This window comes from Apteryx mantelli, chromosome 3, assembly GCF_036417845.1.
Source record: "Apteryx mantelli isolate bAptMan1 chromosome 3, bAptMan1.hap1, whole genome shotgun sequence".
Lineage (NCBI taxonomy): Eukaryota > Metazoa > Chordata > Aves > Apterygiformes > Apterygidae > Apteryx > Apteryx mantelli.
In genome coordinates, this window is record NC_089980.1 from 58,867,730 (window position 1) to 58,879,996 (window position 12,267).

Here is a 12,267-nt window from a genome sequence, read left to right on the forward strand (position 1 = left end):
AATCTTCCAAGACTGCCGTATGACTAATCAGCCCACTCTAACACTTACTTTCCTAGAAATCCTGTTTATCATCACTACTAGAAGCAGAATATCTGGCTGAACAATCCACATCAGCCCTTCTAAGCAATTGACACGTGCCCACGTAACTCGTCACGTACTCAAATGCAATGTCACTTTAAGAGGCACAAAAGCTGTATTAACAGAAACTTCCACACACAAGAAAAGACATGTTGTGATTCCTTTGAGACTAAGGAGTTTTCTTATAAGCACAGGGAAGTCCCACTTGCAGATGGCAGTAAAGTATTTCCAAGTATTTTTTTTCTTTCCAATTTTAATTTTGAACAAGCATAGTAAAGACATCCAGCGACAGCAATAAGATAGCAAAGTTCTGGAAGTGTATCTGGATAGGCATGGAATAAGGCATCTGAAGTTCACCACCTTATGATATTTCTATGAAGATAACAAAAACTAATTTGTTTCCTCAGAATTCCAACTAACTAAATACACTATACATAGCTACAGAAACTTAATCAGGCTAGCTTTAAGTATCATGAATGACTTTTATACCACAAAACATCCTATGTTTGATATACTTATTCTCAGACCATAATTAAAATTTTATTACACCATTTCAAATATTCAATTAAGTGCTGTTACACAACAAATTATTACAGTCAGAAATAGGTAGGACTGTTCTCTATTTTAAAGCAAAACAGCTTAAGTATAATTTTGCTGAACTGAAATCAGTAGTACTGCAAAGATACAGAAAATATTATTCCCTAGCCAAAACAGCCTTCATCTCATTTAAACCTGACCTGCTACCACTTGAGTTGCTACCAAGATGTTACTAATGCTGCATACGTTACTAATGAAAAAAAAAAAAGAGGAGTCTGTCACGGGGCATATACACGTATTTCTCTGTCATCAACAGACTATTATTACGCTGTCATCAAAAGAGAATTTTTCTTGCTATATGGAATGTAAGTCATTCAGTTTGCTTGCCTCTATGAAACCTGAATCAGCCTACATTAGTAAGTATACATATAAGTATATACCCTGTATTATTAGACAAAAATCAATGTATAAAATAAGTAAGAGCTTTATTTTAATACAGTGAAATACTTTTAACCAATCAATCCACACATTTTGGCTACCATTAGGCAAAGTAAATTGAAATAAGAGTATCAGCTGCACAGCCAAACATTTTTCAACAAAGAAAAAAGGAATTACTGCAGACAGACATCTGATAATAGGTACTAATGCTTTCTGGAACTTAAATTATTCTGAGGAACACAGTTAGAATACCAGCCCCAGAAACCTTATTCCCAAAATGGATTGAGAATAGTAGAATAGATTTGAACAGTATGACTCTTTTCAGGTTCTAGCCCATATATACAATACTGGCCATCATTGGTACATCATCTTTTGTACTACTACTTTTTTAGAAACATAAAAGCCATATTAGTAATTTGTGAGGAATGAATCCAAATTTAAATGTCTCTTAATCTGTCTAACATAGCAAGAAAATAGGCACAAAATTTCCACAAAGGAGACAAAAACAGTGCACAGTTACCCAGATCATGTCCTAGGACAAAATGTATGTGGATGATCATTTTAAAGTTCGGTAAGAACACCTCAGGTTGAGTCTGCATTCACAAAATGGGAATGACCTAAAGTTTAATTATTTACTCCATTTCTTTCCTGTTCCAGGCAGCAATATACTGGTGCATACCATACCCTAATTTTTAAACTATAAAACAGTCTTAGTGACATTAAAGTACATCACGATCTCCATTGATGCACACCTATCATGACAAAATTCCAAAGAAACTAAAGTGGAAATTTATAAAGATAGAGCTATGTTTTAAAAAGGGCTTTTATATTTTTACAAGCACAAAGATTAACAATTATGTATTATTTCTAAGTTTAGTGATTTGAGGTAACATTAGTTTAATATTATAGCAATATCTGTCTATATTAGAATAAGGAGTGCAACAAAATAAGTTGCAAAGTGAAAACATATATTCCATTAGAAATTCCTGATTTCTGAAAGGCTAGTGTAACATGTACTAAATTTCCAACATGTCTCAGCCCTTTATTTTTGCTCCCAGGATGAGAAGTTTATACTAACCTAAGTGTCACAACATTAACAAAAAGATTAACCTAACACTCTTTCACTGATACACTCATATATTGTAAGGGTCTATCCTCCACCATTATAAATTAATTTAAAGCATTCTTTGTGATCTTAGAAGAATGTATTGTGCAATTATCTTTAGGAAAATAGGAAGTGGACTATTTTAAATGCACAAACAAGAGATTTAGCCCTTTCAGGACAGCTGAAAATCTGAAGGAAAAAAATTATCACAGTGGATCAAGGTGCCCAGCTACAAACTGAAACACTTTTTTTTTTTCGCTTTTTCACATTTTCTTCTCATTTGAAAAAAAAAGACTCCTTACTATGTTATTTATTACCAGCTGAAAGCTTATACAGATACATTTAGTTCTGAATTTTACTGAAGCCAAATTCCATTTCCTTGCTCTTAGGAGGACCAGTGTAAACAATGAACATTAGGAAACTGGAGGGGTGTCTAAGAAGGCAAAGGGGAAGGATCCGGGGCGAAAGCTCAGTAAGAACACTAAATGTCATCCAAATTTTTGCATCAGGTTACTGGTAATAAAAGGAAGTGTCATACACCTTTTTCTTTTATGCTCTCCAACTGGCCTAACTCCCTAACTGTCAATGGATCCCCACTAATCTACACATAAATAATAAGGGCCTTCTTAACACACAGAGAATCAAAAGCCTGACTGCTATTTCCTTTGATTTCCTCATCAAGGTAGGAATGACATAATTTCTCCTAAAATTATAGTTTTACCACCCCATTTTGATTTGGAATAAGGTTAGCACAATCACTTAACTCTTTCACCCACAGGTAAAAATACCTACTGTCAGATGCTTTAACATAAATATTAGTTGCATGAAGACTGTCACCTTTACAGAACAAGAATTTAGTGTTTATAAATCTTTTGTTCTGCAGAAAATACTACCAACTCTTCCTCTAGTTTGGGGGAAAAAATTTTTAATTGAGTTTTTTTTTTTTTTACAAGCATGGAAAAGAACTTTTAATTAGGTAAAAAAAAAAAGTAATAAGCTTAAGGTTGCTTTCCTCAAAAAAATACTTAAGATACTTTCATTTTCTGTGCCTAATAACTATCTATTCTTTAAATTTAAATACCTATTCTTTAAATATCTATTCTTTGAAAACCTCTCCATCTTTGAGCTTGAAATCAATGTTTATCATACCAAAACCTAAGTCTTATTCCTACCTTCAAGGGACATTACCAATTCCATTTAATCCTTTCACTCAACAGCTTCTAGAAAACATGGTCATCAAACCTATAGAAAAATGCAGTGTTCTATCTGAGAAGTAAGCCTAGGAAAATCTCTATAGCTATTTCATGTGTAGACAGTTTACAAAAGGTTTTGTCTAATGACTGCCAACTGCTATCTTGGGGGAGGGATGGAAAGGAGGGGGTGTTCACCAGCAGTTTAAGCCAATCTAAATCAGTCTAGGTGCACTTTTGTTCTCCTCTGCTTCTTCTGTCCCCATGCTAGAGACCAGCCAGGTCAGGACCTGCTGTAATTGAAAAGTGTATATATATTTAATTGTTGTGGAGTTCATTTCAGTTTGAATCAGTCCATCCTGGGACCACACAAATGGACTGCTGGCATAGAAGGCTACTGGAATAAACAGCCAGGAGTAGAAGAGAAAGATAAGCCCGCCTTCTTCCATGACTGTACAAGCTTAATTTGGCAAACAACTTAAGAAACCAAATCCTTTGGTGTAGGTTGTTGGGGGACAAGCCAACATTTTAAACAATGACAGAAACAGCAAACCCACTCTCCTGCCTAAGAACAGGTTTATTCACCGGTTAGTCCAACCTGTGTGATCTGCTCTACAATAGAGAGGTCTAGAGTACTAACATGTTTGCATTCCCGTTTAGCTTGAACCACAAGTGATGAACACTCTCTCTAAACAGAGTACTCTTTAAAGGGGTCTGCAGAGGTCTCCATAAAGATTCTACATAATTTGGGAATTCCGGAGTCTTATAGCTCTTCTCTTTGGCATACTGGCCTCTTCACGCCACAGAGCAAATACTGCCTCAAAGACAAAAGCAATGGGAGTAAACAGTAACTCCAGGTTAACTGGAGATGACTACTCCTTTCATTCACAGTGAGGCAAATGCATCCTCGTAGGGGGCACTGCAATGTTTCTGCTTAGCTCCTAAGAAAAAACATCCTCAAGCATGCTCCCCCACAGATCTGGGGAACCCCAAAATAGGGCTCCATATACAAGTACAGTTAATGTACTCCCGCTCAGGAAGTCTCTGGCATACAGGGGTCACACATAATGCAGACTGGTCATCACCTCAGTTCTAATTTTCTGCAGGTAATTCTGCAACACTCCCCACCACCCTGCTCTGACAGTCTCACAGCTGCTTTTCCAGAGCTTGTATATAAACACTTCTTGCTAAACAGGTCATGACTGCTTTATATGCTAGTCTCCAAGTAAAAAAAAAAAGTGCTTTATTGAATTTCTTCCCCGGTTCAAACTAACTTTTGGAAGGAAAATGGAAGTCTCATCACATAGAGCATATCACAGTGGCTTGAAGTCTTTTCCATCCTTGAATCCCCTGAAATACTCTCATCTAGTCACCCCATGTTAATGAATACCAAAAGAAGGAAATGTATGACTTTCCATCAAAACCTTTTTAAATAATGATTCTAAAACTTACTAAATCACTAAGATTTACTTTATGGATAGGGCTTAACAATCTTCCTTAGTTTCCAGAAGGCCTTTAGAAATCATCCACAAATCCATTCCACACACACAGAAACAAATATCCAGTAAGTAATGGTAGACACAATAACTGGACAACACTGAAAGCACTAAATGGGAAATGCAGAAGACAAGTATTTATTACTAAAGCACACCAACTAAAGAGCAAGCAGCACAACAAGCCCTGACTTACCAACATTTCTCAACTCTGACCTGTATCATATTTAAAGTAAGAACAGCTCAAAGTCCATGTTTATTCAGACTTGCACATTTCTGTAAAAATAGCTGAAGTGCCTGTTATAGTAAGCACAACTGTATAGCGCCTAGTATTGCATTTCATGAGAGGTTAACTACTTTCAGATAAGTACTGAACTGATAAATAATCTAACAGTTGGAAGGTTCTGTATCCCATAACTGTGCCAAGTAAATTTAAGTTCTATATTTTCCTATAAAATTTAATTGTTATCTTTTCCAAATGAGGAAATCTCAAACTCTATGTATTTGCATTCTGCAGCCTACTATAAAGGCATATATTTTTAATGGAAGAGTGTGTATCGGTAAGATTTAAACAAAAAAATTTTGCAGCTAGTTTGTGAAAAGAGTATCATTTCTGCCTTTCTCCAAGTTACCGTTTTTTTCTAATTTACATACCAGTGAAACTTTCAGTCTATGTATTCAATAGTGATTATAAAGCTCAACATCTCAAAAAACCTGCATTTTCTTTTGAAAGACCTCAACTACAATGCAGAATAGTTTCTTAAAAAATACAATGTGTATCACTCAGTATACTTCTGCACTGCACGTTTACAATACTTGCAGCATCACATTACAAAGGAAACTGAATAACCAGCTTGAAGTGTTCTAACGAAGATATACATATTCATTACTCTGCTAGTATTTTTCTTAGACAGTATCCCAACACAATACTTATATTGTTGTGAGAGTGTTGATCAAAAATCCTTCACCAAGTTGGAAGTTACACAAGTCAATTTACTTTCTTAATTCTCATAGTTTATTAAAACTTCACTCTTCTCGGCCTAAGGTGGCTTTTTCCCCCAAGTGGTCTAATTTAACTAAATTAACTTTGAGTCCTTATCAACACACCCACCTACTGAATAGTCACACATGCACAAAGATGCAGCTTTGAATTCAGTACTTCCATGTTGTTTAGCTGCTGTAAAATATACTAAGATTAGCATTTCAAAAGTGCAAATAACCCATCTCAAAATAGCTTAGATTATTCCAACATGACTTGTAATTGCTTGGTGCAAGTGGTGTTTGCTTTCCTTTCTACATAATTACACAAGCATGAGGAAGTCAATAACTGCCTCTGATCACTTGTTCAAACTGGAACATCAGGACAGAATTGAAGAGAATCATTTTTCATAATGCAGAAACAAATGACAGGGGAAAACCACCTCTTAAGACTTACCTGTTCTCCTACCTCTAACACAAAAACTACCCTGGTGGTAGTACTCCTCTACAAATCTCCATACCGCTGTAGTTCAGATAGTTAACCAGAAAGTGAAAGGTCACTACATTCCATGACTAGTTTCCAGCCTGCATAAGAGCAATAGGACTTTCAGCTAACTTGTGCTGGAAGTTGGAAATTAGCAACTGAAAAATTTACTAGACATTTCACTTTTGTCCTCTGAATATTGGCAAAGAACAAGAGCAGCAGACTGGACTGGCTTCAAGGGAAAGCAGTTACAACATCAGTGTGTACCAGTGATCTCTGTAGAGAGCTAGGGAGGTCGCTAGAAAAAGCTACTGAAACCATAATGTAAATTTAGGATGAATTAAAAACAAAATCCCCACAAACTGTACATATTATTTCCTTTATTTGTTAGTGTGGCAGTTTTGTGTAAGGACTCAGCAACATCTAGGGCTACCAAATTCAAATATCTACAGCATTAAATATTTTGTATTTAATGGACTAAAAACATTAACATGTAAATAAGCATAAAAACATTTAAACAATCATCTCAAATCAGTGAATTCATAGAGCATTGCTCTGGGTCATTCTGGGTCATTCACTATTCACTATTCTTATCTTCATTTGGCAGCAAGTGAACTTTTAAACTACAGTGGGTATATTACCCTCATTCACATATTTAAATATCAAGCAAATACCATGATAGATGTTAAAAAAGGAGCATTTACAGTATGTTTACAGAACAAATCATCAGTGAAACTGAGTTTGTGTTTATTTCTTTCTTTAAAAGCAGAAACTCTGCTCTTTCCAGAGTTTATTCACTGACTTGGAAAAAAATTAAAAACAAACTGTAACAGTATTTGTGTGTGTGTGTGTGTGTGTGTGTGTATATAAATATATATATATATATAAAAATATAAAACTACCTAGAATCATCTGCTGGCACACAATTACTTCGATAATAATCAGATTATACAAGCTTCCAAAGCATACTTAATATGGAAAGATGTTATGCAAAAGGTGCTTAAGCTTAAAAAAAGAAAAGGAAAAAGAAAAGGAAAAAGAAAAGGAAAAAGAAAAGGAAAAAGAAAAGGAAAAAGAAAAGGAAAAAGAAAAGGAAAAAGAAAAGGAAAAAGAAAAGGAAAAAGAAAAGGAAAAAGAAAAGGAAAAAGAAAAGGAAAAAGAAAAGGAAAAAGAAAAGGAAAAAGAAAAGGAAAAAGAAAAGGAAAAAGAAAAGGAAAAGGAAAAGGAAAAGGAAAAGGAAAAGGAAAGGAAAAGGAAAGGAAAAGGAAAGGAAAAGGAAAGGAAAAGGAAAGGAAAAGGAAAGGAAAAGGAAAGGAAAAGAAAAGGAAAAGAAAAGGAAAAGAAAAGGAAAAGAAAAGGAAAAGAAAAGGAAAAGAAAAGGAAAAGAAAAGGAAAAGAAAAGGAAAAGAAAAGGAAAAGAAAAGGAAAAGAAAAGGAAAAGGAAAGGAAAAGGAAAGTCCTAACTGCAACATATGAAGTTCTCTGGCCCAGACCACCGTCAGAGGTAGTTCAACAGGGGGAAAAGGCTTGATTTAGTGGAACATCATAGTAACAACCATAATTATTCCAAGACTTGCATACTTATTTTAAGACATATTTCAAGACTGTAGTCTTTGCAGTTCATGTGAGGACCACTTAGCAAGCTAAAATTGCTAGTTTATACAGGGGACTTTATTTACTTGGATAAAGTTGGGTTACAGTGGGGAGAACAATGATGCCACCAGCTATGGAGGTGGTAAGCTGTTAGGAGACAGCACACTTCTGTTGTCTCAGAGGGTTCCAAAATGCAAATAAGAGCACGAGTGACTTTTAGCTGTCTATCAATAAAACTTGGCACTCTTCCCAAATATATCTGAGAGTGTTTTACAAAGAATGATAAAACGTTCTATCCATACTACATAGATGGGAAAAATGAGTCAGTAAAGCTACATGAGTTGTTCAAGTTCACCCAGAGAGACAAAGATACGGGCAAGGAATCCAGTTCTAAAGCTGTGTGCACTGGAATACACAACCCTCTGCACCTGAAAGAATGATCAAGGCATAAATTGAGACAGAGGCCTCAATCCTGCAGTCAGCACCCAGGCAGTAGTCAGCAGACTCAAGGCCTTAAGCAAGAAAGACCAGGCCTTACAGCATTCAGTTCTCTGAATGCTGAAACGTCCTTGAGCATACTCTTCCAATAACTTACACAATAAATACACACAAAAACAGTCATATTTAAACAGTATCTTGCTCTGCTGTATTCAATGTTACTTTGAAGTGATATTAATTATCCTGAGCACTCTCCCTCATTCCTTCTAATTAGGTTAACTTGTATCTTTGCAAGCTTAGAAAATAAACTACAAAATTTAAGCCAGGCAGAAAGACATGATGCACTAGTGATATTACTCCTAAAATCTTAAAAAAAACAGCTGAATCTTAGAAATTTCTGTTGAGCTACAATTCTGTTAAAAGTTTAATTGTAATAACTAAATAAACTTTCAATGTAATGACTCACAGATTAACCTCATGTAACATTAGAAGGCAAAGCAAATAAACTACATAGAGCTACCTCAACCATATACAAGTTTAACACTCAACACAAACATATTGCAAAAATTACAGACTGGCAGACTTATACTGGCAGAATCTATCCAGATTTAAAAAATAAATAAATAAAAATGCAATAGTATCACAAATCCTATCAAAGAATAAGTAAGCTGGGAGCTTTTGTTAAGGTATGACTGTATTAACAGGCTTCTTTCTTTGTTACTTTAAATTTAAGCATTTGTTATACATTCAGTTCAGCCTGAAGAGGGGCTCTATCACTATTTCACAGAACACTTTGTATTCCCACTTGTGATCTGACCTCCTCATCCTCCCAACTGTCTATCTACATATTTATATGTCTCTATAATCAGAGTATCTGAACCTAATCTCTATGGTAACCGTAGGATTTGTTTACATGGAAAAAGAATATTAGAAATGTATGTAAATTTAGCTGTCATTTAAATAAGTGGTTTTGCTTGTGGGGGAAAGAAGCTCCTATTTCCCTTGCTTCCGTCTCCTGCATCTCCACTAGGCAATGGGCCACATCTGGGAAGCTCGTATCATACTACATTGACAGTCTGTTGTTTGTAAATTCATAAATAGTTTACTTCTAATGGGAAAGATGTGTGCAGCATTTTAGATCTTAACACTTGCAAAAGAAAAAGCAGAGGAAGGGCAATTAAAGCGGGATTTTTTTTTTTAAGATATTGTCATTAAGTCACCAAAGTAAGCAAAACATGCTGAACCTTTAACAGCTACACAAAAAGACTCAGTTTGCTGCTTTTAGTAATATCAAATCAATCTAGAAATTAAAACAGTCCATATCATCTACCATTTCCAGCAGTGAATACAGTACGGAGTACATATTTTACCATATTTTACATAATACACACAGGGATACACGGTAGCACAACTCCAATAGTGCAAGACCCCATATACATACTACCTTTTTTATTGATGAATACCAACGAACTGATGTATCATAGGTTTATAACCATTATTTTTGATAAGGTTTGTAATATTTTGAAACAAGATGTACTGCAGCCCAGCATAGCCAGGATCTGGATTACACAGCCTGGGGGTCAGGGTAACATAAAAAGCAGCGCAAGCAAGAAATCAGCAGCAAAATGATAAAAGAACTAATAATCACAGTTCTTAAAAACTACTTTTAGGTGCACAGTTCTTCACCACACATAGAAGAAATCATTCTATTCCACTGAGATTTTTTTTTCTATAAAACTTGTTCAATGTATCAAAAAGCAATGGTCTAGAAAGGCCTAAAAGAAGAAAGGTGCACTCACTTTGTGGCAATTGTGTATGTGAATAGTACACAGCACTGAGAAGGAAATTAAAACTGTTTGAAAATCTCTTTGCACCTTACAGCAATCATTTCGCTACAGAGAATCTCTTACATGCTCTCTCCCTGATCAGATCAAGATTATCCATTCAGCAAAACTCCTTTTAACGAATAGAAAGTAAGCAAATCTACGGTTTACCCTCTATTCAGAGAAACACGGCTGTGTGGCCAGCATTTCCCCTGCAACATTACTTTCTCGAGCGGGGTGACTGTCCCCTGTTCCTCCATGAAGCAAGCTCAGCCCAGGCAGCCATGTCCTTATTCTCCTACAAACAATGTTTCTGAAGGAGAACAGCCCTCTCTCAGCGAACTTGCACTTTCCCCAGCAAAACGTGGCGAAGCAAAACCTGCCCCAAGAGCGGCCCCGGAGCCGCGGCACTAACCCGGCCCCGGCGCGAAGCAGCCCGCAGCCCGGATCCGCACCAGCGCCGAGCCCCGCGCCGGGGTCGGGACGGGCGGACGACGGACTGACAGCCAGGACGGCATTTCTGCGCGTAACCCTCCCCTCCCCGGCGCACGAACGAGTGTTTTACCTTCATGATGAGCTCAGGCTGCGGTAAAAGCCTCGATGGGGGCTGAGCGGCCGAGGCCGGACCTGGAATTTAAAACAAAGCGCTGAGGCACCGCACCAGCCGCTCGCACCGGGCGGAGGAGGGGAGGCCAGGATCGGGGCGGGGGGCCGGGCTGCCGCCGAAACTCCCCCTGCCTCCCCCGGAGCCCCCCGCCTGCCCGCTCCCCTCCCTCCCTCCCTCGCCGGCCGCCGCTTCCCCGCCGGCTCCCGCACGCCGCGGCTCCCCCTGCGCTCGCTGCCGCTGACGCCATTTCTGTCAGAGGAGGAGAAACTTGCCACAACAACAACCCACCCCCGGCCGCCGCCGCGGCCTCCGCGGGGCGCTGCGCCCCTCCGCGGGCGCCGGGCTCCGGGCCGCGGGCAGCCCCCGCCGCCGCGCCGCGGGGCGCCGGAGGGGGGGCGGCGGGCGGCACGGGAGGGGGAGGCTCTTCCTCCATTGTACGAGGAAGAGGAGCGTCTGCGTGCGCCGGGGGCACGGGGGTGTCGTCCCCCCCCGACACTCTCACGCTGCTGTAGGGGCTGCGGCGCCGGATCGCGGCGGCTCCTCTGCCCCCCTCACCCCCCCCCCCCCCAAATAAAGGAAAGCGCTGACTCCGCGGCAGGAGTTTCAGCAGCAACAGCCGCAACTCCCCAGCTCGGCGCAGCGGGCCCGGAAGGGGGGAGGGACGCGACGGAGGGGAAGAAAAGGAAGAAGAAGAAAAGCAGGGAGTGGGGACGGGGAGGGAGGGGGGCGGGGAGAAAGGGGCCCGACCTGCTTGGCGGGGACACGGAGCGGCTGCGTGGAGGAGGGGGCTCCGGCCCCCGCCGGCGGGCGCAGGGGGCTGGCGGCGCCGCCGGTGCCTCCCGCACGCAGGCGGCTCCCAATCCCCCTCCCCCCCCGCCCCGCCGCCGGGTGTTGGGCCGGGGGGGGGGGAAGGAGGATCGGCGAGTCCCGCCGCAGTCTCGCTCCGGGGAGAAAAACAACCGCCCCCCTCCCCCCCGCACGCACGCCCCGCCGCCGCTGCCGCTGCCGCCGCCCGGCCCCGGGCCCCCCGCGCCCCCCCGCCCGCCGCGGCCCGGCGGCTCTTGCCGCGCCTCGTCGCTGTTACCTTTGTTCCGCGGCGCCCGCCCGCTGCTCCCCCTGACCCGAGGTGGGGGGGAGGGACGGGAGCGGGGCGAAGCCTCCTCTCAGCTCCGGACCCCCTCGCCCGGCCTCAGCCCCCGCTCAACGCTCCGGCAATGGCTCTGGCGGCGGCTGCTCCGCGCTGCGTGCGACGCGGCCGATCCGTCCGGCCCGAACCCGGCGGTGGCGGCGGCGGTGACTGCTCGGCTCGGCTCGGAGCCTCTCGGTCCCCCTCCCCCTCCCGCACTGACTGACTGACGGACGGACGGAGGGAGAAGGGCTCGCCCCCCTCCCCGCCTCCTCCATTGGGCCCCGGCCTGCAAAGCCCTCCCTTCCCCCTGCCCCATTGGCTGCCGCGTCGGAAATACTGACGTAATTTTTCTCCAGTTCTATGGAAACTGAGAC

General features: G+C 41.2%; 1 protein-coding gene across 4 annotated transcripts in view; it reads right to left on the reverse strand.

Moving 5' to 3' along the window:
• Nucleotides 1-12,108, reverse strand: part of ARID4B (AT-rich interaction domain 4B) — a 98,972-nt gene extending 86,864 nt beyond the window's left edge. For 2 of the 4 annotated variants that reach the window (XM_067293476.1, XM_067293472.1), the window contains exons 1-2: nucleotides 11,849-12,108; nucleotides 10,723-10,784 (exon numbers count right to left, since the gene is read on the reverse strand). In XM_067293476.1, coding sequence (XP_067149577.1) covers nucleotides 10,723-10,728 — 6 coding nt within the window. In that variant the 5' untranslated portion in view covers nucleotides 10,729-10,784; nucleotides 11,849-12,108. Of the gene's footprint in view, nucleotides 1-10,722; nucleotides 10,785-11,352; nucleotides 11,400-11,511; nucleotides 11,540-11,848 lie in introns of those variants that run through there. The other 2 variants (XM_067293473.1, XM_067293474.1) reach the window with 2 other exon arrangements.
• Nucleotides 12,109-12,267: the final 159 nt, after the last annotated feature.